This window comes from Pristiophorus japonicus, chromosome 3 (genome assembly GCF_044704955.1).
Source record: "Pristiophorus japonicus isolate sPriJap1 chromosome 3, sPriJap1.hap1, whole genome shotgun sequence".
Lineage (NCBI taxonomy): Eukaryota > Metazoa > Chordata > Chondrichthyes > Pristiophoridae > Pristiophorus > Pristiophorus japonicus.
In genome coordinates, this window is record NC_091979.1 from 169957383 (window position 1) to 169984134 (window position 26752).

The window sequence follows — 26752 nt, forward strand, 5'->3', positions numbered from 1 at the left end:
CGTATCATTCTGTCTATCTCCGACTGATCCAGCCTCCACAACTCTCTGGGTCACTGAATTTCAATTTGGATGTACTACCGTATGATGCATTATTATGTAACGTCTCTTGGTCTCATTTATTGTAGTAGTGCTGCTCCTCCTTCATATGCCAGTACAGTGCAAGAATGCGTACCCTTCCATTCTAATAAGCTGGCAGTGTGAGCTGATAACGTTGCAGTGAGGGAGTGGAGGACAGACCCCGGCCCGGGAGCGGAGGACAGGGGAGAGAGCAAGTGCGGTGGTGATTCCAGCCCCTATGTCCTGCCCTGTGAATCCTAGTGTGATACCAACCGTGAGGCCCAGTCGTCTCCGAAGGGGGCCCGGACGCCTGGATGCCACTGGGGAGAGGTCTGGACATTCAGCAGCTTCTGTCCCTGGCCAAAGGGGCCCCGTACCGGCCGCTTCTGTCCCTGGCCGAAGGGACCCCGTACCGGCCGCTTCTGTCCCTGGCCGAAGGGACCCTGTACTGGCCGCTTCTCTTCCGGGCCGCCTGGACCAAAAGGACTCTGCACCGGATTCGGGGGACGTCTAACTGGCCGAAGGGGCTCTGGGATGACCTGCCAAAGGGACTCGAGGACGTGGAGCTGGCTGAAGGGACTCCGAGACCGGCGCTGAACCGGCTGAAGGGACCGAGGCGTGGCGTACTCTTATACTCCCAACCAACTTTGAATTAATTTTTAAACTTTTAACCAACTTTTAAATTTATTGAACAATTTGGGAGAACTTTTAAAACTTACATTTTAGACTCTCAATCGAAATACTTTTAAATATCTTTTATTAATCGACATCTCTGACTTTTAACCAACTTTTTGAAACTTTTTAAATTGGGGAAACTTTTATAATCTATTATTGATTTACATCTTAGACTTTTAACAACTCTTAAAAACTTTTGAAATAAATTGGGAATCTTTATCAACTTTTAACTTTTAAAATAACTTTGGAATTCACCTTCCTAATGCCTGCCCCCCCAACCTACCCTCGGGCCATCTACCATCAATGGCGCTACACGGTGCCGAGCTTGCGGCCAACACTTTGCCGTAGGCAATTAGGCTTATAGAGCTGTGCCTGGTCTCCAGTTGTCTTGGAACCCCTTGCCACTGGACCAAGACCTTGTTCAGCTAAGCCCGTGTGGTTGCCGGTGTGCAGCGGCCACCCCACGTTAAAACAACTCACGGACAGACATCTTCCACTTCGTCAGTATGAAGTTCGGGACCTGGACCGTCAGGACCCTCATGGACAATCCCAACAGCAACAGGCTGGAACACCGCATGGCCATCGTTGCCCGGAAACTCAGACATTTTGACATTGACATCGCTGCCCGAAGCGAGACCCGGCGGGCAGGGGAAGGCCAGTTGAAGGAACAAGGTGGAGGTTACACCTTTATCTGGAAAGGGAAACCAGAGGCAGAACGCCGCCTTCGTGGAATCGGCTTTGCCGTCAAGAATGAGCTGGTCGACCGCCTCAAAGACTCCCCCTGTGGGGTTAACAAACGCCTCATGACTCTCCATATCACCCTATCTCGGAACCAATGTGCCACAGTCATCAGTGCGTACGCCCCTACACTCGATGCAACGGATGAGGCTAAAGCGGGTTTTTATTCCAACCTTGAGACATCCTTGTCCCATGTCCCCACGGGCGACAAATTGATGCTCCTGGATGATTTTAATGCCAGGGTTGGCAAAGACACAGCCCTCTGGGAGGCGTGACTGGCAGAGAGGGGGTAGGGAAAGCCAACTCCAGCGGTACCCTGCTCCTGTCTAGAACATGAACTCCTCACCACCAACACCCTGTTCCGCCAGAGGGACAAATACAAGGCATCGTGGCAACACCCTCGCTCCAAACACTGGCACCTGCTCAACTATGTCATCGTCCGAGCCAGGGATTGCAAGGATGTGCGCATCACCCGCGCCATGACAGGAGCTGACGACTGCTGGATGGACCACCACCTAATCCAATCCATTCTTAAAATTTAAATTGCCCCAAAGCAGAGGGGACAGCAGAAGCAGTTCCGCAAAAAAGTTAATGCCGGGGCACTTAGTGACGCAGCTAAAAGAGCCCTATACAGCCAGTGCCTCACAGCCAATCTGGCGTGCCTTGATGACCCTGAGATGCTGAATCCCCATAGCACTTGGTCTGCTCTCCAGGTCTCTATAACCAGTGCCTGTGAAGAGACACTTGGTCACTCAACCAGAAAACATCAGGACTGGTTTGATGAAAATGATCAGGAGATTGAAGAACTAATAGATAGCAAGCGCAAAGCATTTCTGAGCCTCAAGCAACAGCCCAACTCGGGAGCTGCAAAACAGCATTACAGACGGCTAAAGGCTCAGGTCCAACAAAAAACTTGGGACTGAAAGAACAGGTGGTGGATAGAGAAAGCACAAGAGATACAACAACTGGTCGACAGCCACGATATGCAAGGATTCTTCGCTGCAGTCAAGGCCACCTATGGTCCAAACTCTCAAGGCCCCACCCCACTCCTGGCCAAGAACGGGAAAACACTCATCAAGGACACCGAGGCTGTCAGGGCCCGATGGAAGGAGTACTTTGAAGATCTCCTCAATTGAGACTCTGCCTTTGACTCGAGTGTTCTCGATTCCACCCTGCAGTATGCGACTCGCCACCAACTCAGTGAAACTCCAACGTTGCACGAGGTAGGCAAAGCCATAAAACAGCTTAAGAATAACAAGGCTACGGGTGCGGATGGAATCCCTGCTGAGGCGCTAAAATATGGCAGAGAGGCGCTGTTGGCGCGGATACATGACCTCATCTCTCACATCTGGAGGGAGGAGAGCATGCCGGGAGATCTGAGAGATGCAGTGATTGTGACCATTTTTTAAAATGGGGACAAGTCCGACTGCGGCAACTACAGGGGAATCTCCCTGCTTTCAGCCACTGGGAAAGTTGTCGCTCGAGTTCTCCTCAATCGTCTTCTCCCTGTGGCTGAGGAGCTCCTCCTGGAATCACAATGCGGATTTCGTCCCCTACGGGGCACAACAGACATGATCTTTGCAGCGCGCCAGTTGCAGGAATAATGCAGGGAGCAGCGCCAGCCCTTATACATGGCCTTTTTCGATCTTACACTGTCAACCATGAGGGTCTATGGAGCGTCAAAAGTTTGTCAACATCCTTCGCCTACTTCACGATGACATGCAGGCCGTGATCCTTACCAACGGATCCATTACAGACCCAATCCCCGTCCGGACCGGGGTCAAACAGGGCTGCGTTATCGCTCTAACCCTCTTTTCAATCTTCCTTGCCACCATGCTCCACCTCACAATCAACAAGCTCCCCGCTGGAGTGGAACTAAACTACAGAACCAGTGGGAAGTTGTTTAACCTACGCCGCTCACAGGCCAGGTCCAAGATCACCCTAACCTCTGTCGTTGAGCTGCAGTATGCGGACGACGCCTGCGTCTGTGCACATTCAGAGGCTGAACTCCGGGATATAGTCAATGTATTCACTGAGGCATATGAAAGCATGGGTCTTACGCTTAACATCCGTAAGACAAAGGTCCTCCACCAGCCTATCACCGCCGCTCAGAACTGCCCTCCAATCATCAAGATCCACAGCGTGGCCCTGGACAACGTGGACCATTTCCCATGTCTTGAGAGCCTCTTATCAACAAAGGCAGACATTGATGCGGAGATTCAGCATCGCCTCCAGTGCGCCAGCACAACCTTCGGCCTTCTGAGGAAAAGAGTGTTTGAAGACCAGGCCCTCAAATCTACCACCAAACTCATGGTTTACAGGGTGTAGTAATACCCGCCCTCATGTACGGATCTGAGGCATGGACGATGTATAGAAGGCACCTGAAGTCGCTGGAAATATATCACCAACGATGTCTCCGTAAGATCCTGCAAATCCCCTGGGAGGACAGGCGCACCAACGTCAGTGACCTCGACCAGGCTAACATCCCCAGTAGTGAAGCACTGATCATACTCGATCAGCTTCACTGGGCAGGCCACATAGTACGCATGCCAGATACAAGACTCCCTAAGCAAATGCTTTATGCGGAGCTCCTTCATGGTTAACGAGCCAAAGGAGCCAAAGTGGAAACATTATAAGGATACCCTCAAAGCCTCCCTGGTAAAGTGCGACATCACCACTAACACCTGGGAGACCCTGGTTGCAGATCGCCCGAGGTGGAGAAAGTCCATCCAGGAGGGCATTGAGCTCTTCGAGTCTCAATGCAAAGAGCATGAAGAGGCCAAGCGCAGGCAGCGGAAGGAGCACACGGCAAACCAGCCCCACCAACAGCTTCCCTCGACGAATGTCTGTCCCATCTGTAACAGGGTCTGTGGCTCTCATATCGGACTGTTCAGCCATCAAAGAACTCACTTTGCGAGTGGAAACAAGTCTTTGCAGAAAAGGACTTGGAGAGCGAGACGGTCATATTCTGCTTGAGAGAGAATACTTGGGTAACCACAGAGGCAGTCTAGTGACTGATATTTACAACCACAACTCGTTTACATTCATTAGGTTCCAAAAAGGCAGAAACAGGCTCCAAAAGAGGAATTTTAATGTGATCTGCAACTGCAGTCTGACCCTGGCTCCGCACATCCACTGCCAGCGCCCCGTCACTGCGGCTCTGGGCACCCAGCACTCCGCTCACAGCGAGCAGCAACACAACCGCACGGTCCAGCCACGATTCCGAGAGACTGCCGATGATGAATAAGTTTAATAAGCTCAATTGTGTTTTGCTGGTCCAACAACACCAATGCACAGCGAGGCAAGACCTGAACCTGAACTGTTGCAGGTGGCCCTCACCATGGGTGGGGAGGAGGAAAACGATGATGAACAGACAACCGAGCCTGAAGAGGAGGATATCGTTGAAATGGAGGAGGATGCATCCCTCTGATTCATCTTTCACCTGTGGGACCTGCGGCCATAACGTCATCTTCTTCAGAAGTAGTAGCGGGATCAAGCAGATTGCAGCTGGCGACGCCAAAGGACATCTTAGTGCTCACGCCGACCCCACTGAGGTCGAGTTAGCGAGGTCAGCATGCGCCTCCTCTGGCCGATCGTATCGAGTGCTTGACCAAACTGTGCATGGAGAATGTCGCAATAAGTCGCGAGCTCCTCTAGGTGTTCGTGGTTTACACGAGGGACATGTCCCGGGTGTCTGCTCGCAATTCGGAGCATACGCAGCAGATGATCCGGTATATGTGTGCACAGACCACCTCCATTGATGCCTTGCTGCATGCGATAGTGGCGGGACACGTCACTGCACTCTAAGGTGCCGTCGTACATACCACCAGAACAGAAGAGAGTCATGAGGAAGTACTTCCTTCTGGCTCGGAAGGTGTTTCCGCAGGAACATCTTCCCCTCCAACACCCCAAGAGCCGATCGAGCACCGTCACACCCCCACCCCTCACAGCAGGAAGTCTTGCCATCGCCCGCTGCACACCCAACTCGTCTCGCTACCCAGGGACCAAAACAGGGGAGGTTAAGACATGGGGGGGGGGGGGGGAGGCGGGTAAAGGACCTGGAGGGAAACGTGGCCGCAGGTAGGGAGGGGGTGCTTTATTGTTGTTTTATTGTTGTTATTGTTATTGTTGTTATATTGTTGTTTTTTAAAATTATTGTTGGTTGACTGTTGGGGTGGGGGGGGGGGGGTTGTATCAGTTACAAAAAAAATTAGTTAAATTGTTCAATCATTATCATTTTTTATTGCATTTTATAGTTGTTGTGCAGTGTCTTCTAATAACGGAAGGTAAGGTAAAACATGAATACAATTGTTGGAAAACAATGGCCAGGCCAGACCAGGCAAGGATGAAACATAACGCAACTGTTGTCTTTCCGTACCTGTGACTTTGACTGTCCCCAATGTAAGTTCATGCAAAGCATTCATTTATGAGCTGCTGATGCAACAGTTTTGCAGCCGCGTAACTCACACAGGGTTTTTCCAGTCTTGCGGGGGGGCATGGCTTCATCGCCAGGCTGATTGTCCTCCCTGAGGTCCTCACCTACCTCCTCCTCTTCCTCTTCCGCCTCCACTCCTTCCTGAGGTGGACCAGCAGCCCCATCTGGCAATTGTTGTCCTCTCTTTATAGCTAGATTATGCAACATGCAGCACACCACAATAAACTCAGCGACCTGGTCAGGGTGGTATTGTCGGCTGCCTCCAGAGTGATCCAGGCATCTGAAGCGCTGCTTCAGCACTCCAATTGTCTTTTCGACGATATTGCGTGTGTCTATATGGATTTTGTTATAACGCTTCTCGGCTTCCGTCTGGGGATTACGCAAGGGGGTCATGAGCCAGCTGGCAAGGTCATATCCTTTATCCCCAAGTATCCAACCATGACATTGTGGCTGACTGTTAAAACAGGTCAGAGACAGCGCTCTCATGCAAGATGTGCGCATCATGGATGCTGCCTGGAAATTTAGCATTTACTGCCATGATTATTTGGTTGTGGTGGACAATGAGCTCCACATTCAGGGAGTGGAATCCCTTTCGGTTAGGAAACACCTCCGCATCCTGTAAAGGTGCTTTCAGGGCGATGTGCGTGCAGTCTATTGCTCCCTGCACCTTGGGGAAGTTTGCTATTCTCGAGAAACTCAAAGCCCTCCCGGTCTGTGCCTCCCTGGTCACAGGGAAGCTTATAAAGTCCATGCTGTGAGCGTAAATGGCTTGAGTCACCTGTCGAATGGAGCAATGTGTGGCGTGCTGAGAGATACCACAGATGTCGCCAGCTGAAGCCTGAAAGGAGCCCAATGCGTAGGATAGTGCCGCAGTAACCTTTACCTCAACGGGCAGTGCAGTAGACTGCAGATCTCCCTTGATGAGCTGGCATATCTCAGCGATTCCCTCCTTTCGGAAGTGCAGCCTCCTAAGGCACGTGTTATCAGACAAGTTCAGGTATGATTGCTTTTCCCTGTAAGTTCATCGGGTGTACGGTTTCCTCCTCCGCAGTAGTCTGCCACCTCTTTCATTGGGCCCTTCACTAAACTTTGGACTCCAGCATGTGAGCATTTGCAAATAATGGTAGAGAAGTTACAGACCCCACTATCACTATAAATGCCCTTTGTACTAAAATAAATATAAATATAAATGTGAGTGGATCAATCAGTAACTAAGGCCCTAAAATAACTCACAAATTATAAGCCCCTTCTTTAAGCAGTCTCTCACTTCCCCCGACATTCAAAATGGCGCCTGTAATGCAGAGTTCTGTGAAGCGTGCCAAGTAAGAGCAGCTTTTCTCCAGCGATCTTCTCAGCAAGCAATCAGCCTGGCGATGTGTGGGCAATGTGCCGAACGTTGTGGTAGGTGATGTGTGGGCGATCACCTCGGCAATGTGAAACGAAAGTTGGGCTGGCGATCTTTGGGCGATGTTCCAGCCCAACCTTCCACTTTTAAGGTAAAGTGGGCAATAGCCTGCCTTTTTGGGCAATAAATGGGCGATAGCCCAGCGATCTCAAGTGGAAAGTCCAGCCCATAGAAAGAATCAGAGAGTTGGAAAAATGAGAGGCCGTTGAAATTCTTTTTTTTTGCAGGAACAATGGAGATCGACTATATTGTGCATTACATGGCATAACATCCATCTGATTTACCAATGCCATGCCAGATCCAAAAGTAAGGTTTAAAAATAAATTCATCACATGACAGAAAATAAATCGTAGGAGTGAGGATCAGTATTTTCCCAGTTCTGAAAGCTAATGTAAGAGCTGAAAAGTGATTTAAAAACATTATGCCTGGAAATTATCATCAGCAATACAGGGTATTAGCTGGGAAACATGTAATGTGTTCATATGAAATTCATCTGTCCATTATTTTAAGAAAGGCATTCAGTTATTTAATTTAAATGGGTTAATGCTTCCATTAAAATAGCAAATATGAGTCACAGATGGTCTCAGCTTCCTCCATGAGGAATTATGTGATCAGACACGGTCTCGAGCTGTCCTGTGCATGCAAAATACAAGACACAGCCTCTGTTTTTATATAAATATTTGCTGGATGTGATTTTAAAACTGGGACACTAAAGGGTGTGTGAAAACAAACAGGCAGGATATGTTTGTCTTCCATGGAAATATGACATAGGCATTACCAAATGAGCAACTTTCAACATACAAAACACATTATGGAACTAGCATATTTGTTTACTGTTTAATGATATTTCATTGTTTCCATGTGTTTCTTCCTGTATTTTCACATAATTAGAGTTACAGGAAAAAATAGGAACATTATCCAGGAAACAATTATGTGGTACAAAAGAAAAATATGATTCTGATCTCGTGTGGTGGCTGGTGTGCAACGGCCACCACACGTTAAAAAAAAATCTACGCACAGGCATCTTCCACCCTTTAGGATGCAGTTCAGGACCTGGAATATTAGGTCCTTCATTGAAACACCTGTGAACTCATCCTTTTTTGACATGGAAGCAAGTCATCCTTGCTTCGAGGGACTGCCTATGATGATGGATGTTTCTGACTGAGGGATACTATGAGATATGATTATGTCACTGCAACAAAGTATGTTTTTCTGGTAATTTTTCTTGACAAAATAGCAATGGCCTTCGCTATCCAAGCTATGGAAAAACCATCAATGTTTCCTCAATAATGTGAGCAAGGAGACCTTGAGTTGAGTCAGTTCTCTACGGATATGTAGAAATATATTGATTAGTTTAGGATGTGCGGAAACCAATTTAGAGATTTAATTTATGAGGGTGAGAGAACTGGCACACCAGAGAATAAGCAGATTGGGGCAGCTACCAGCAAACCATGCACTGACATGGCATCAGTGACCTGATGAACGCAGGGCACACTGCAAACTAGCTTATTGAAAAGTCCTGTCCCCTCAGTACAGATTCACACGAGGCATGTAGTGAAGTCAAGGTCACTCTGGACCTGCACCTTTATTTCACAGCTCTGGAATGATGCACTTGCCTGAGACCTGTCCTTATATACTTGTCTCTTGCAAGTGCACCCCTGGTGGTAAGGTATGCTGGTGGTTACAGGTCATATCTTAATACAGTCATGCACAGCATGTTAGGATACAGTTATATATAATAATGTAAGATACATGACATCACCCTCCCCCAAGGTCTTATTGTCTTTATAGGTTCAGTCTCTCAGGTGGTCTACGCTCTCGCGTGGAGCGTCTGAGTTGTGGTTCAGTTGTTTGCCTTGGTGTCTGTTTTTCTTTGGGTGTGGTTGCTGGTATTTCGCCTGGGTTGTCTGTTTCGATTGGTGTGATTGTTGTTGACTCGCCTGGGCTGTTTGTTGGGATTGCCCTTTCCTCAGGTTGTTCCCTCTGTCTGTCCACCAGGTGTGGTGCGAGTTCCACATTGTAGTCTGCCTCTGGTTCCGCAGTGTTGTTGGTAAATCTGTTTTTGACTTGGTGTACATGCCTCCGGCAAGTTTTGCCATTGTCCATTTGTACTACCAGTAGCCTGTTTCCTTCCTTGCCCGTTACTGTCCCTGCAAGGCATTTGGGACCCCTGCCATAGTTTAGTACAAACACTTTGTCCCCTATCTCATTCCATCTCCCCTTCGAATTTCTGTCATGGTACTCAGTCAGCTTATGGCGCTTTGCCTCAGCGATTTCGTGCATGTCTGGCAGGATTAATGAGAGCCTTGTTTTTAAAGTCCTTTTCATCAACAGTTGCGCGGGGGTGATCCCAGTCAGTGAGCGTGGACCAGATTTGTATGCCAGCAGCAGTCGCGACAGGCGACCCTGCAGCATGGGACCTTGGATTTTAAGCATGCCTTGTTTAATGATTTGCACTGCTCTCTCTGCCTGGCCGTTGGAGGCCGGCTTGAACGGTGCCGTCTTGACGTGATTTATGCCGTGGTCAATTATAAAGTCTTGGAATTCTGCGCTGGTGAAACATGGACCATTGTCACTGACCAATATGTCAGGGATTCCGTTTGTTGCAAACATGGTTGCGAGGCTCTCCACAGTGGTGGAGGTTGTGCTCGAGTTTAAAATGGTGCATGAGATCCACTTTGAAAATCCATCAACAACTACGAGGAACATTTTGCCCATGAATGGGCCTGCATACTCTATGTGCACCCGCGACCACGGTTTGGTAGGCCAGGGCCAGGGGCTCAGTGGAGCCTCCCTGGGGGCATTGCTGAGTTGGGCACAAATGATGCACCTTCGGACGCAGAGCTTGAAGTCCGTGTCAATACCAGGCCACCAGACGTGGGATCTGGCTATGGCCTTCATGAGAACGATCCCCGGGTGCTCGCGGTGGAGCTCCCGGACAAATGCCTCTCTGCCTCGCAGAGGCATGACTACTCGGCTGCCCCACATCAGGCAGTCTGCTTGTAGTGATAGCTCATGCATGCGCCTGTGAAACGGTTTTAATTCCTCGGGGCAGGCATCGTGAGCCTCTGCCCAGTCACTGGTTAGGACACCTCTTTTTACTAAGGATAACGTGGGGTCGCTGGCCGTCCAGGCTCTGATTTGGCGAGCCGTCATGTGCGAACCTGTAGACTCAAAGGCATTGATTGCCATGACTATCTCACAGTCCTGTTCGTCAGACCCTTCCGTGGTCGCCAGGGGTAGCCTGCTGAGCGCTTCGGCACAGTTGTCGGCGCCTGGTCTGTGCCTTATGGTATAGTCGTAGGATGCCAGCATGAGTGCCCACCTTTGAATTCGCGCCGAGGCATTGGCGTTTATTGCCTTGCTCTCGGATAGGAGGAACGTGAGGGGCTTGTGGTCGGTTTCTAACGCGAACTTGGCCCTGAAAAGGTATTGGTGCATCTTTTTGACACTGTACACGCACGCGAGTGCCTCCTTCTCTACCATTCCGTACCCGCACTCCGCCCGCGAAAGTGACCTGGAGGCATAAGCTATGGGTTGTAATTTGCCCGCACTATTGACATGTTGCAAAACGCACCCGACCCCATATGCTGACGCATCGCATGTGAGAACTAGCTTTTTACCTGGGTCAAAGAAAGTCAAAACACTGTTGGAACACAGAAGGTTGCGTGCCTTATTGAAGGCGCATTCCTGGGCGTCCCCCCAAAACCAATCGCACCCCTTCCTGAGTAGCACGTGGAGAGGCTCCAGTAGTGTGCTTAAGTTCTGCATAAAGTTCCCAAAGTAATTGAGTAGCCCGAGAAAGGCGCGCAGTTCCGAGACATTCCGGGGCCTGGGTGCCAGGCGAATTGCTTCTGTTTTGGACTCGGTTGGGCGGATTCCATCAGCGGCAATCCTTCTGCCCAAAAATGTAACCTCGGGTGCGAGAAACAGGCACTTGGATTTCTTGACTGAGAGGCCTACCCGATCCAACCGCTTTAGTACTTCCTCCAAATTACGGAGATGGGAGTCGGTGTCCCTGCCCGTGATAAGTATGTCGTCTTGAAATACAACCGTCCCCGGGATGGACTTGAGGAGACTTTCCATGTTGCGCTGGAATATGGCAGCTGCCGATCTGATGCTGAATGGGCATCGATTGTGCATGAAAAGGCCTCGATGTGTGTTGATGGTGGTGAGTAGCTTGGATTCCTCGGTCAATTCTTGCGTCATATACGCAGATGTGAGGTCTAATTTTGAGAAACGTTTACCTCCAGCCAATGTGGCAAATAAGTCCTCCGCTCTGGGCAGCGGTACTGGTCCTGTAGTGAGACTCTGTTTATGGTAGATTTGTAGTCCCCACAGATTCGTACGGATCCATCAGGCTTCATGACTGGGACGATGGGACTTGCCCAGTCGCTAAATTCCACAGGTGATATAATGTCTTCCCGCAGAAGCCTGTCTAGTTCGTGTTCAATCTTTTCCCTCATCACATAGGGTACAGCTCTGGCCTTGTGATGGACCGGTCTAGCATCCTGTGTGATGTAGATTTTGACTTTTTACCCTTTGAAAGTGCCCACACCTGGCTGAAAGAGATGTTCAAATCACTTTATAATTGTTGAGCAGGAGGTCCATTCCTCTAATGACATGGCATGGACATCATCCCATTTCCAGTTTAGTTTTGCCAGCCAGCTTCTCCCCAGCAGTGCTGGGGGGTCTCCGGGGACAATCCACAGGGGAAGTCAGTTCACTGTCCCTTTGTGTGTGACAGAGAGCATGGTGCTGCCGAGGACTGGTACGATTTCTTTGGTATAGGTCCTTAGTGTGGTGTCGACCCTTGTGAGTTTTGGTCTGTCTCTTTTATGCAGCCACAGTTGTTCAAATTGTTGAGCGCCCATGAGAGATTGACTCGCTCCCGTATCCAGCTCCATGTTGACAGATATCCCGTTGAGTAGGACCCTCATCATTATAGGAGGCGTCCTGTTGTAGGAGCAGCGGCCATTGATCGTGTTGACCCGCTGTACACCGGTGTCCCGGGTACTGTCCCCACCATCTTCTGGTCCGCTTTCCGACCCATCTGATTCGTATACCAGCCGAGCTGCCGTTTTTTTGCACATGCGGGCCAAATGCCCTGTATATTCACAATTTCTGCAAACAGCCTGCTGAAATCGACATCCCCTTGACGAGTGCCCACCCCCACACCTCCAGCACAGACCTGTTCCATTGTTCAAAGAGTTCCCAAAGAATGAGCTGCGTCTGGCTGATCTCTCTTGAGCTTCTCTCAGTTTGTAGTTGATTGCTCGCATTGTGGGTTGATGAGGTGTGAACGGCTGTTCCTGTGGCCCTTGATGGCTTCTGCCTGCTGTCAAGAACCTGTTCTCCCGGTTTTGTCTGTGTGTGGGGGTAGCAGCTTGTTTCGTGCTGTGAACTTCTTCTTCCGATATTTCGTTAGTTGTCGTACCTGCATTGTAAATCAACCTCGTTTCTTCTTCCCCTACCAAGAATGTCTGTGCAAGCAGTGCTGCTGCCTCTAAGGTCAGGTTCTTGGTCTCTATGAGCTTTCGGAATATGCCTGCGTGGCCTATTCCTTCAATGAAAAAGTCTCTCAGCATTTCTCTCCCCAGTTCATCGGAGAACTCACATAAATTAGCCAACCTCCGAAGTTCCACCACGAAGTCGGGTATGCTCTGGCCCACACAGCGTCCGTAGTTGTAGAACCTGTGTCTGGCCATGTGTAGGCTGCTCGCTGGCTTCAGGTGGTCTCTTACCCGTGTGCTCAATTCTTCAAATGAGCTGCTTGCTGGGTGCCAACAGATCCTTCATTAAAGCGTATGTTCTCGAGCCACAGCTGGTCAAGAGATGGGCTCTTCACTTGTCTGCTTTATCGTCGCCGAACCAGTCTTTGGTTAAAAAGCTTTGCTGGAGCCTTTCTATAAAGTCCTCCCAATTGTCTCCCGCATTGTACTTTTCATCTGATCCGTTGTTCGGCATTCTGTGGATTTTGTAATCCCGTAACCCGTCGCCACTGTAAAGTCCTGTCCCCTCAGTACAGATTCACACGAGGCATGTAGTGAAGTCAAGGTCACTCTGGACCTGCACCTTTATTTCACAGCTCTGGAATGCTGCACTTGTCTGAGATCTGTCCTTATATACCTGTCTCTTGCAAGTGCACTCCTGGTGGTAAGGTATGCTGGTGGTTACAGGTCATATCTTATTACAGTCATGTATAGCATGTTAGGATACAGTTATATATAATAATGTAAGATACATGACACTTATAGTATAGAAGTCCCCATAGCACCTCAGAAGGAGCTAGTTACAAAGAGGTTAAAGGCAGTTGTCACTTTTTCAGCCATGGAAAGTGCAGTCTTTGTGGCGAATGTTGGATGGAGTCTGTTTAGAGCATGAGACACAGCTATCTGTTCCAAGGCTTTTTTACTGAATTGCAGCCTCCTCAGACACATCTCCTGGCTTATGCTCTGGATGGAGCAGCAGAGTTTATTGGTCCTGTTAGCAGGCTACTGGTGGGAAGGTCTTCTTGTTCTTTGGAGCTGCTGGATATGCCTGGCTTCCCTAAGTGTCTCCCCTCTTCTTCCTCCAGCAAGTACAACATACATAATGGAATTCCCATTTGGCACTCATAGAAAAATTACTACACAGGAGGCCATCCATGCCAGTCGAAAAAGAGCTACACAACCTAATCCCACCTTCCAGCACTAGGTCCGTGGCCCTGTAGACTATGGCTCTTTAAGTACACATCCAAGTATTTTTTAAATGCGATGAGAATTTCTGCCTCTACCACTCTTTCAGGCAGAGTTCCAACCACCACTACCCTCTGGGTGAAGACATTTTTCCTATCTCCCCTCTAATCCTTCAACCAACTACTTTAAATCTATGCCCCCTGGTTATTGACTCCTCTGCAAAGGGAAATAGGTCCTTCCTATCCACTCTATCTAAGCTCCTCATAATTTTATACACCTCAATTAAATTTCCCCTCAGCCTCCTCTGTTCCAAGTAATACAATCCCAGCCTATCCAATCTTTCCCCATAGCTAAAGTTTTCTAGTCCTGACAACATCCTCGTAAATCTCCTCTGCACCCTTTCTAGTGCAATCACATCCTTTCTGTAATGTGGTGACCAGAACTGCACGCAGTACTCAAGCTGTGGCCTAACTAATGTTGTATACAGTTCTAGCATAACTTCCATGCTCGTGTTCTATGCCTCGGTTAATAAAGGAAAGCATTCCGTATGCCTTTTTAACTACCTTATCGACCTGTCCTGCTATCTTTAAGGATCTGCGGACATATAGTCCAAGCTCCCCCCTATTCCTCCACACCTCTCAGTATCCTCCCATTTATTGTATATTCCCTTGCCTTGTTGTCCTTCCCCCAAATTGCATTACCTCACACTTTTCCAGATTGAATGCCATATGCCACTTTTCTGCCCAACTTACCAGTTCATCGATATTTTCCTCCTGTCTAGAGCTTTCCTCCTCACTGTCAACTTTACGGGAAATTTTTGTATCATCTGCAAATTTCTTTATCATGCCCCCTACATTTAAGTCTAAATCATTAATATATATAACAAAAAGTAAGGGAGCGAGTACTGAGCCCTGTAGAACCCCACTAGAAACAGCCTCCCAGTTGCAAAAACTACCCTCAACCATTACCCTTTGCTTCCTGCCACTGAGGCAATTTTGGATCCAATTTGCCACTCTCCCTTGGATCCCATGTGCTTTTACTTTTTTTGATCAGCCTGCCAGGTGAGACCTTGTTAAAAGTCTTGCTAAAATCCATGTAAACTACATAAAACGCACTACCCTCATCGACTCTCGTTGTTACCTTCTCAAAGATCTCAAGCAAGTTAGTCAGACATGACCTTCCCTTAACAAATCCATGCTGACTGTCCTTGATTAATCTGTGTCTTTCTAAATGAAGGTTTATACTGTCCCTCGGAATGGATTCCTGTAATTTGCCCAACACCGAAGTTAACTGGCCTGTAATTACTTGGTTTATCCCTTCCTCCCTTTTTAAACAATGGTACAATGTTAGCAGTTCTCCAATCCTCTGGCACAACTCCTGTAGCGGGGGAGGGTTGGAAAATGATGGTCAGAGCTTCCATGATTCTCTCTCTTGCTTCTTTTAATAGTCTCGGATATATTTAATCCAGTCCATGCAAATCATCTACTTTCAAGGATGCTACGCCCTTTAACACGTCCTCTCTTAATATGTTTATCCTGTCCAATATTTTACTATCTTCTTCCTGAACTTCAACGTCAGCATCGTTCCCCCTCTTTTCTGCTGCAAAGTATTCATTAAGTATTTAACCACATCCTTCGCCTCCACACATAGATCACCATTTTGGTACCAGCAAACCATGAACTGACATGGCACCAGTGACCTGATGAATGCAAACATGACAACAATGATCTGGTTTGTATTATAGAGATCCCCTGTAGTACCCTGGAAGGAACAAGTTGCAAAGAGGTTAAGATGCTGGTGGTCACCATGGAATTTACCATTTGGGCAATGGGATCCCGTCCTGATAGCCATATGTGCCTCTTCTATATCCTCTTGAACCTTTGGGAAACCAGTAATCTGCAAATATTTTCAACCTGCTCACTTTGCTCTACATGGGCCACATCAAAATGGTCAAATTCGACAGTCGTGGTAAACATGACACCAGTGAGCTGATGAATACAGAGCACACTGCAAACCAGTTTATAGTATAGAAGTCCCCATAGCACCTCAGAAGGAGCTACGAGTTGAAACCCTCCCCAACAGCACTCGCAACCCCCGCCCTCCCGCCGACCCCCATCCCCAGCGAGAATATTGGTCCCAGCTCTGTGAGATGCACTTCGGGGATTCCTGCCCGACCCTCCTTGTCTGTCTGGCAGTCACCCATTCCCTTTCTGCCTGTACACTCTTAAGCTGCAGAGTGACCACTTCGAGAAATGTGCTATCCATGAATTGCTCATATTGCAGCTTGAGTTTTGGAAAAGGTCCCTTGGGACTTCACCTATTCAAAGGTGCAGGCAAAGTGAAAGCCAAAGCTTCAGTTGTCCAGGGAGAAATATATCTAAAATGGCCTAGTAATTGAAGAGATGCATTGCACTGGTGACAGTGCTTTACTATATTTGTAAAGTCCTGTCCCTGCAGTACAGACTCACACGAGGCACATGCTGAAGTCAAGGTCACTCAGAACCTGCACCTTTATTGCACAGCTCTCGAATGCCACACTTGCCTGAGACCTGTCTTTATATACCTGTCTGGGACAGGTATCCAGTGCCTCCTGCAAGTGCACCCCTGGTGGTAAGGTAAGCAGGTTATCTCTAGTTACAGTCATGTATAGCATAGTAAGATACAGTTATGTACAGTAATGTGAGATACATGACATCACCCTCCCCCAAGGTCTTATTGTCTTTATAGGTTCAGTCTCTCAGGTGGTCTACGCTCTCGCGTGGAGCGTCTTAGTTGTGGTTCAGTTTGCCTTGGTGCCTGTTTTTCTTTTGGTGTGATTTCTGGTATCTCGCCTGGGCTGTCTGTTTCGTTCAGTATGATTGTTGGTGTCTCGCTGGGCTGTCTGTTGGGATTGCCCTTTCCTCAGGTTGTTCCCCCTCTGTCTGTCCACCGGGTGTGGTGTGAGTTCCACATTGTAGTCTGCCTCTGGTTCAGCAGTGTTGTTGGTAAATCTACTTTTAACTTGGTCGACATGCCTCCGGCAGGTTAGGCCATTGTCCATTTGTACTACCAGTAACCTGTTTCCTTTCTTGCCTGTTACTGTCCCTGCAAGCCATTTGGGACCCCTGCCATAGTTTAGCACAAACACTTTGTCCCCTATCTCATTCCACCTCCCCCCGAATTTCGGTCATGGTACTCAGTTAGCTTACGGCGCTTTGCCTCAACAATTTCATGCATGTCTGGGAAGATTAATGAGAGCCTTGTCTTTAAGGTCCGTTTCATCAATAGTTGTGCGGGGAGACCTCCAGTCAATGAATGCGGACGAGATCTGTATGCCAGCAGCAGTCGCGACAGGCGGCCCTGCAGCGTGGGACCTTGGATTTTGAGCACGCCTTGTTTAATGATTTGCACTGCTCGCTCCGCTTGGCCGTTGGAGGCCGGCTTGAACGGTGCCGTCTTAATGTGATTTATGCCGTGGTCACTTATAAAATCTTGGAATTCTGCGCTGGTGAAGCATGGACCATTATCACTGACCAATATGTCAGGAATTCCATGCGTTGCAAACATTGTTCCAAGGCTCTCCACAGTGGTGGAGGTGGTGCTCGAGTTTAAAATGGTGCATTCGGTCCACTTCGAAAATGCATCTACAACTACGAGGAACATTTTGCTCATGAATGGGCCTGCATCGTCTACGTGCACCCGTGACCACGGTTTGGTGCGCCAGGGCCAGGGGCACCTCCCTGGGTGCATTACTAAGCTGGGCACAAATGGTGTACTGTCGGACGCAGAGCTCCAAGTCCGCGTCAATGCCAGGCCACCAGGCGTGGAATCTGGCTGTGGCCTTCATGAGAACGATCCCCGGATGCTCACGGTGGAGCTCCCGGACAAATGCCTCTCTGCCTCGCAGAGGCATAACTACTCGGCTGCCCCACATCAGGCAGTATGCCTGTAGTGATAGTTCATGCATGCGCCTATGGAAAGGTTTGATCTCCTCGGGGCAGGCATCGCGAGCCTCTGCCCAGTCACCAGTTAAGACACATCTTTTTACTAAGAATAATATGGGGTCGCTGGACATCCAGGCTCTGATTTGGCGAGCCATCATGGGCGAACCTGTGGACTCAAAGGCATTGATTCCATGACTATCTCCTGTTCGTCAGACCCTTCCGTGGTCGCCAGGGGTAGCCTGCTAAGCGCGTCGGCACAGTTGTCTGTTCCTGGTCTGTGCCTTATGGTGTAGTCGTAAGACGCCAGCATGAGTGCCCACCGTTGAATGCACGCCGAGGCGTTGGCGTTTATTGCCTTGCTCTCAGATAGTAGGGACGTGAGGGGCTTGTGGTCGGTTTCTAATGCGAACATGGCCCCAAAAAGGTATTGGTGCATCATTTTGACACCGTACACGCACGCGAGCGCCTCCTTCTCCATCATTCTGTACCCGCGCTCCGCCCGCGAAAGTGACCTGGAGGCATAAGCTATGGGTTGTAATTTACCCGCAGCATTGACATGTTGTAAAATGCACCCGACCCCATACACTGATGCATCACATGTAAGAACTAGCTTTATACCTGGATCAAAGAAAGCCAAAACACTGTTGGAACATAGAAGGTTGCGTGTCTTATTGAAGGTGCGTACCTGGGCGTCCCCCCAAAACCAATCACACCCCTTTCTGAGTAGCACGTGGAGAGGCTCCAGCAGCGTGCTTAAATTCTGCATAAAGTTCCCAAAGTAACTGAGTAGCCCGAGAAAGGCGCGCAGTTCCGAGACATTCCGGGGCCTGGGTGCCAGGCGAATTGCTTCGGTTTTGGACACTGTTGTGCGGATTCCATTAGCAGCAATCTTTCTGCCCAAAAGTTCAACCTCGGGCGAGAGAAACAGGCACTTGGATTTCTTGACTCTTAGACCTACCCAATCCAACCGCTTTAGTACTTCCTCCAAATTACGGAGATGGGAATCGGTGTCCCTGCCCGTGATAAGTATGTCGTCTTGAAATACAACCGTCCCCGGGATGGACTTGAGCAGACTCTCCATGTTGCGCTGGAATATAGCAGCTGCCGACCTGATGCCGAATTGGCATCGATTGTACATGAAAAGGCCTCGATGTGTGTTGATGGTGGTGAGTAGCTTAGACTCGTCGGTCAGTTCTTGCGTCATATACGCAGATGTGAGATCTAGTTTTGAGAAAAGCTTTCCTCCAGCCAATGTGGCAAATAGGTCCTCTGCTCTGGGCAACGGGTATTGGTCCTGTAGGGAGACTCTGCTTATGGTAGATTTGTAGACCCCACAGATTCGTACAGATCCATCAGGCTTCATGACGGGGACGATGGGACTTGCCCAATCGCTAAATTCCACGGGTGAGATAATGCCTTCCCGCAGAAGCCGGTCCAGTTCATGTTCAATCTTTTCCCTCAGCACATAGGGCACAGCTCTAGCCTTGTGATGGACCGGTCTAGCATCCTGTGTGATGTAGATTTTGACATTAGTCCCTTTGAAGGTGCTCACACCTGGCTGAAAGAGATGTTCAAATCGACTTAGAACTGTTGAGCAGGAGGTCCGTTCCTCTGACGACATGGCGTGAACATCATCCCATTTCCAGTTTAGTTTTGCCAGCCAGCTTCTCCCCAACAGTGCTGGGAGATCTCCGGGGATAATCCACAGGGGAAGTCGGTTCACTGTCCCTTTGTGTGTGACTGAGAGCATGGCGCAGCCAAGGACTGGGACGATTTCTTTGGTATCGGTCCTTAGTTTGGTGTCGACCCTTCTGAATTTCAGTCTGTCTCTTTTGTGCGGCCACAGCTGTTCAAATTGTTGAGTGCTCATGAGAGATTGACTCGCTCCCGTATCCAGCTCCATGTTGACGGGTATCCCGTTGAGTAGGATGCTCATCGTTATTGGAGGCGTCTTGTTGTAAGAGCAGTGGCCATTGATCGTGTTGACCCGCTGTACCTCGGTGTCCCGGGTACTGTCCCCACCGTCTTCTTGTCCGCTTTCTGACCCTTCCGATTCGTATGCCAGCCGAGCTGCCGTTTTTCTGCACATGCGGGCCAGATGCCCTGTATAGTCGCAGTTTCTGCAAACGGCATGCTGAAATCGACACCCACTTGATGAGTGCCTTCCCCCACATCCCCAGCACAGACCGCTTCCATTGTTTCCAAAGGATGAGCTGCGTCTGGCTGATCTCTCTTGAGCTTCTCTTAGTTTGTAGTTGATTGCTCGCATTGTGGGTTGATGAGGTGTGAACGGCCGTTCATGTGGCCCTTGATGGCTTCTGGCGCCACTGCCTGCTGTTGAGGGTCTGCTCTCCTGCCTTTGTCTGTGTGTGGGGGTAGCGGCTTGTTTCATGCTGTGAACCCCTTGATCCGATGTTTCGTTAGTTGTCGTACCCGCAGTGTAGATCAACCTCGTTTCTTCTTCTCCTGCGAAGAATGTCTGTGCAACCAGTGCTGCTGCCTCTAGGGTCACGTTCTTGGTCTCTATGAGCTTTCGGAATATGCCTGTGTGGCCTATTCCTTTAATAAAAAAGTCTCTCAGTATTTCTCTCCTTAGTTCATTGAAGAACTCACATAAGCTAGCCAACCTCCGCAGTTCTGCCACGAAGTTGGGTATGCTCTGGCCCACACAGCGTCTGTAGTTGTAGAACCTGTGTCTGGCCATGTGTAGGCTGCTCGCTGGCTTCAGGTGGTCTCTTACCAGTGTGCTCAACCCTTCAAATGACTTGCTTGCTGGTTTCTCGGGTGCCAGCAGGTCCTTCATTAAGGCGAATGTTTTCAAGCCACAGCTGGTCAAGAGATGGTCTCTTCTCTTGTCTGCCTTATCGTCGCCTAACCAGTCTTTGGTTACGAAGCTTTGCTCGAGCCTTTCTATAAAGTCCTCCCAATTATCTCCAGCATTGAATTGTTCGTCTGAGCCGTTGGTCGCCATTCTGTGGATTCTGTAATCCCGTAACTCGTCGCCACTGTAAAGTCCTGTCCCTGCAGTACAGACTCACACGAGGCACATGCTGAAGTCAAGGTCACTCAGGGCCTGCACCTTTATTACACAGCTCTCGAATGCCACACTTGCCTGAGACCTGTCTTTATATACCTGTGTGCACCCCTGGTGGTAAGGTAAGCTTGTGGTTACAGGTCATCTCTAGTTACAGTCATGTATAGCATGGTAAGATACAGTTATGTACAGTAGTGTGAGATACATGACAATATTTATGACTGTGAAACCCCCTTGATTCATGAGTGACACAAATTATAACAGAGCCTTTTCATACTACTTGTGTTTGTCCACTGGGTAAGGTAACTCACCTTATATTTCAACATGGAGCTCAACAAGTGGGAATTATTTGATTCACTGCAAAGTGTATGCAGAATGCAACGTTTCATTTATTCTACAGACTTATTTATTTGACCTATATTTTCTTTTAGATTATATTTTCTATCAAACCTTGTTCTGCAGACTCCACTCAATAAAATGCAGTCTTCATTTAATATACACAAGAATGCCCCGTGACACTGACGGCAGAAGACAATGACCAACCCGTTTGACAAGTTTGAAATTGTCTCCGTGTGTGGCAATCCCGCGGCCCTGTGATTTATGCAGCAAACTTCGAAAGGGGACTTTTAAACAATAAATAAAGCTGCTCTGCTTCATATACCTGAAAGCACAAACTCACCCAGAGGTATTTTGGAGCTTTCTAATTCCTTTAAACTACAATTTAAATTATTCTCTTGGTAACCATGGTGACGATAGGCCCGTCCTGAATAGTGCGCATGCGCCTTGCGGCGGAGCGCCCAGGATCCGCACTGCACATGCGCCAGCGTCCTGGTTGCCCTGGAGTTGGAGAGAAGAGAAAGTGAGAGACATTGAGCTCTGAAACTGCTGGAGATACAGAGAAAGCAAGTCACAGCACACACGAATCATGCCACGCAAGTAAGTCAAGACAATTACCAACGAACAGTGTGCAGAAGATCCAGCTGGAAAGGCAGCTTCAGCTTTAGTGCAGGTCACTGAATCTGGTACTGGGTGGATGATGGTGTCAATGAAAGGAACTAGCTTGTAAAACCGACGTCTTTAGCCATTCCAAGGAGCGTCCAGGCAATTATAACCTCCCACCCCCACTACAGCAATCATGTCAAACAGGTAAGCAATGACTATGTATCACAATATATGGGGAGAGAGGAAACAAGGGAGATGTAGCATTTCATTGAATATACTGAACTTGCAACTACATACAGACTTCATCAGAAATATTTGAATGCAGCTACTGAATCAAGACTAAAACTATGTTGCAGGGGTGAGCAGAACTGTAATACATAATTGCCTTATGGTATTATTGTTAAGTTTTTTTGGACATGGAATATCAGCAAAGGGTGATTGTGCGTTTATTATCAGGATTGTGCCATAATTTAAATTGCAATGCAAGAGAGCAGTTAAGAACATAAAAACATAAGAAATAGGAGCAGGAGTAGGCCACTTGACCCCTCGAGCCTGCTCTGCCATTTAATAAGATCATGGCTGATCTGATCATGTACTCAGCTCCACTTCCCTGCCCGCTTCCCATAACCCTTTATTCCCTTATCGCTCAAAAATCTGTCTATCTCCACCTTTAAATATGTTTAATGACCCAGCCTCCAAAGCTCTCTCGGGCAGAGAATTCCACTGATTTACAACTCTCTGAGAGAAGAAATTGCTCCTCATCTCAGTTGTAAATGGGCGGCCCCTTATTCTGAGACTATGCCTCCTAGTTTTAGTTTCCCCTATGAGTTGAAATATCCTCTCTGCATCCACCTTGTCGAGTCCCCTCATTTTCTTATATGTTTCGATGAGATCACTTCACATTCTTCTGAGCGCCAATGAGTATAGGCCCAACCTACTCAACCTAGCTTCATACGTCAACCCCCTCATCTCCAGAATCAACCTAGTGAACCTTCTCTGAACAGCCTCCAATGCAAGTATATCCTTTTCTTAAATATGGAGACCTTATTATGTTGTACGCAGTACTCTAGGTGTGGCCTCACCAATACTCTGTACAGTTGTAGCAGGTCTTCTCTATCCCCCTTGCAACAAAGGCCAACATTTCATTTGCCTTCCTGATTACTTGCTGTACCTGCATACTAACTTTTTGTGTTTCATGCACAAGGACCCCCTGTACTGCAGCACTTTGCAATTTTTCTCCATTTAAATTATAATTTGCTTTTCTATTTTTTCTGCCAAAGTGGATAACTTCACATTTTCCGACATTGTACTCCATCTACCAAATTTTTGCCCACTCGCTTAACCTGTCTATATCCCTTTGCAGATTTTTTGTGTCCTCCTCACAATTTGCTTTCCCACCCATCTTTGTATCATCAGCAAACTTATCTACATTACACTTGGTCCCTTCATCTAAGTCATTAATATAGATTGTAAATAGTTGAGGTCCCAGCACCGATTCCTTTGGCACCCCACAAGTTACTGTTTGCCAACTGGAAAATGACCCGTTTATCCCGACTCTCTGTTATTGCTGAGATTATGTTGTAGAATGGAAGCAATTTGTAATGGGAGTTGCACAGTGTAATTATCAGTGACCTCAAAATACAAGTAAATAATGTACAATAGATCTCCTGGATTAGCATTAAGACTCCAAATAGTTGTTCTTTTCCTTCTGACATACAATGCATTTTAACTGACCATTCAAAGTAAGGGAGCAGACAAAAGGCAGGTAACTATAGGCCGGTTAGTTTGACATCTGTAGTGGGGAAAATGCTTGAAACTTTCATTAAGGAAGAAATAGCGGGACATCTAGATAGGAATAATGCAATCAAGCAGACGCAGCATGGATTCATGAAGGGGAAATCATGTTTAACGAATTTACTGGAATTCTTTGAGGATATAACGAGCATGGTGGATAGAGGTGTACCGATGGATGTGTTGTATTTAGATTTCCAAAAGACATTCGATAAGGTGCCACACAAAAGGTTACTGCAGAAGATAAGGGTACGCGGAGTCAGAGGAAATGTATTAGCATGGATAGAGAATTGGCTGGCGAACAGAAAGCAGAGAGTTGGGATAAATGGGTCCTTTTCGGGTTGGAAATCGGTGGTTAGTGGTGTGCCACAGGGATCGGTGCTGGGACCACAACTGTTTACAATATACATAGATGACCTGGAAGAGGGGACAGAGTGTAGTGTAACAAAATTTGCAGATGACACAAAGATTAGCGGGAAAGCGGGTTGTGTAGAGGACACAGAGCGGCTGCAAAGAGATTTAGATAGGTTAAGCGAATGGGCTAAGGTTTGGCAGATGGAATACAATGTCGGAAAGTGTGAGGTCATCCACCTTGGGGGAAAAAACCCAGTAAAAGGGAATATTATATGAATGGGGAGAAATTACAACATGCTGCGGTGCAGAGGGACCTGGGGGTCCTTGTGCATGAAACTCTTTTAGAGTCTACCTATAAAACATAAAACATTAAACTGTGCCACCCGACCTGGATGACACACCAGACATTTACAAGGCCCTTTTTTTCCCTTTTTTTTTGTGTTTTTCTTTTTTTTTTGTTTTTTTTTGGGCACTAAAATCACCTTTTTTCCCCAGTGCCCCCTATAAAAGGGAAGGGGACACTAAAAGCACCGGCAATTAAAACAAATTAAACTTTAAAACGTAAAATCAAATAAAAATTTGGTTGCCGGGCGTGATGATGCACTCCAGTCCCTCCGGTGCCCACCTCTCGCGGAAAGCCGCGAGCGTACCGGTGGACACCGCGTGCTCCATCTCCAAGGACACCCTGGACCGGATGTAAGAGCGGAAGAGAGGCAGGCAGTCAGGTTGAACGACCCCCTCGACCGCCCGCTGCCTGGACCGGCTGATGGCACCCTTGGCCGTGCCCAGGAGCAGTCCTACGAGGAGTCCTTGTGCATGAAACTCTTTTTGAGTTTATCTGTGAACATAAAAAGACATTAAACGTGCCACCCGCCCTGGATGACACAGCAGACATTTACAAGGGCCCTTTTTTCTTTCTTTCTTTTTTTTGTTTTTTTTTTGGGCGCTAAAATCACATTTTTCCAGTGCCCCCTATAAAAGGGAAGGGGACACTAAAAGCACCGGCAATTAAAACAAATTAAACTTTAAAACGTAAAATCAAATTAAAATTTGGTTGCCGGGCGTGATGATGCACTCCAGTCCCTCCGGTGCCCACCTCTCGCGGAAGGCCGCGAGCGTACCGGTGGACACCGCGTGCTCCATCTCCAAGGACACCCTGGACCGGATGTAAGAGCGGAAGAGAGGCAGGCAGTCAGGTTGAACGACCCCCTCGACCGCCCGCTGCCTGGACCGGCTGATGGCACCCTTGGCCGTGCCCAGGAGCAGTCCTACGAGGAGTCCTTGTGCATGAAACTCTTTTGAGTTTACCTGCAAAACATAAAAACATTAAACGGTGCCACCCGACCTGGGTGACACGCCAGACATTTACAAGGCCCTTTTTTTTTTCCCCCTTTTTTTTTGTTTTTTTTTGTGTTTTTCTTTTTTTTTTGTTTTTTTTTGGGCACTAAAATCACAATTTTCCCCAGTGCCCCCTATAAAAGGGAAGGGGGACACTAAAAGCACCGGCAATTAAGACAAATTAAACTTAAAAAACGTAAAATCAAATTAAAATTTGGTTGCCGGGCGTGATGATGCACTCCAGTCCCTCCGCGTGCTCCATCTCCAAGGACACCCTGGACCGGATGCAAGAGCGGAAGAGAGGCAGGCAATCAGGTTGAACGACCCCCTCGACCGCCCGCTGCCTGGACCGGCTGATGGCACCCTTGGCCGTGCCCAGGAGCAGTCCTACGAGGAGTCCTTGTGCATGAATCCCAAAAAGTTAGTTTGCAGGTGCAGCAGGTAATCAGGAAGGCGAATGGAATGTTGGCCTTCATTGCAAGAGGGATGGAGTACAAAAGCAGGGAGGTCCTTCTGCAACTGTATAGGGTATTGGTGAGGCCGCACCTGGAGTACTGTGTGCAGTTTTGGTCACCTTACTTAAGGAAGGATATCCTAGCTTTGGAGGGGGTACAGAGACGATTCACGAGGCTGATTCCGGAGATGAGGGGGTTACCTTATGATGATAGATTGAGTAGACTGGGTCTTTACTCGTTGGAGTTCAGAAGAATGAGGGGGGATCTTATAGAAACATTTAAAATAATGAAAGGGATAGACAAGGTAGAGGCAGAGAGGTTGTTTCCACTGGTCGGGGAGACTAGAACTAGGGGGCACCACCTCAAAATACGGGGGAGCCAATTTAAAACCGAGTTGAGAAGGAATTTCTTCTCCCAGAGGGTTGTGAATCTGTGGAATTCTCTGCTCAAGGAAGCAGTTGAGGCTAGCTCATTGAATGTATTCAAGTCACAGATAGATAGATTTTTAACCAATAAGGGAATTAAGGGTTACGGGGAGCGGGCGGGTAAGTGGAGCTGAGTCCACGGCCAGATCAGCCGTGATCTTGTTGAATGGCGGAGCAGGCTCGAGGGGCTAGATGGCCTACTCCTGTTCCTAATTCTTATGTTCTAAAAACAGAATCACCTATGATCAATAAAAATGCCTCATCCCTCTTTAGTGTTGCAGTATTTATAATTAATGTACTTCTACAGTGAACTATTCAAATTTTGGGAAAAATATTCTTTATAATGTGCAGAAGTTATTATGTTCCTTGTATTAGTCAGTAATAAATCTGAACATTGCTGCTTGTCAAGTTTTGTACTACAGCATTGCTGTTTGTCGAATCACTTTGGTACGCTACTGTTCACTATGGCACTCTGAGAGACAAAAAATATATAAATGGTAAGT

General features: G+C 48.0%; 2 protein-coding genes across 2 annotated transcripts in view; one reads left to right on the top strand and one right to left on the bottom strand.

Annotated features, from left to right (window-relative positions):
• Positions 1–21704, bottom strand: part of LOC139259378 (atypical chemokine receptor 3-like) — a 107885-nt gene extending 86181 nt beyond the window's left edge. Inside the window, exon 1 of the mRNA XM_070874855.1 lies at positions 21624–21704. The gene's annotated coding sequence lies outside the window, so the exon portion shown is untranslated. The remainder of the gene's footprint in view (positions 1–21623) is intronic.
• A 61-nt stretch (positions 21705–21765) lies between these two features.
• LOC139260008 (dynein regulatory complex protein 11-like) overlaps positions 21766–26752 on the top strand; it is a 474078-nt gene continuing 469091 nt past the window's right edge. The window contains exon 1 of the mRNA XM_070876052.1: positions 21766–22090. Coding sequence (XP_070732153.1) covers positions 22080–22090 — 11 coding nt within the window. The 5' untranslated portion in view covers positions 21766–22079. The remainder of the gene's footprint in view (positions 22091–26752) is intronic.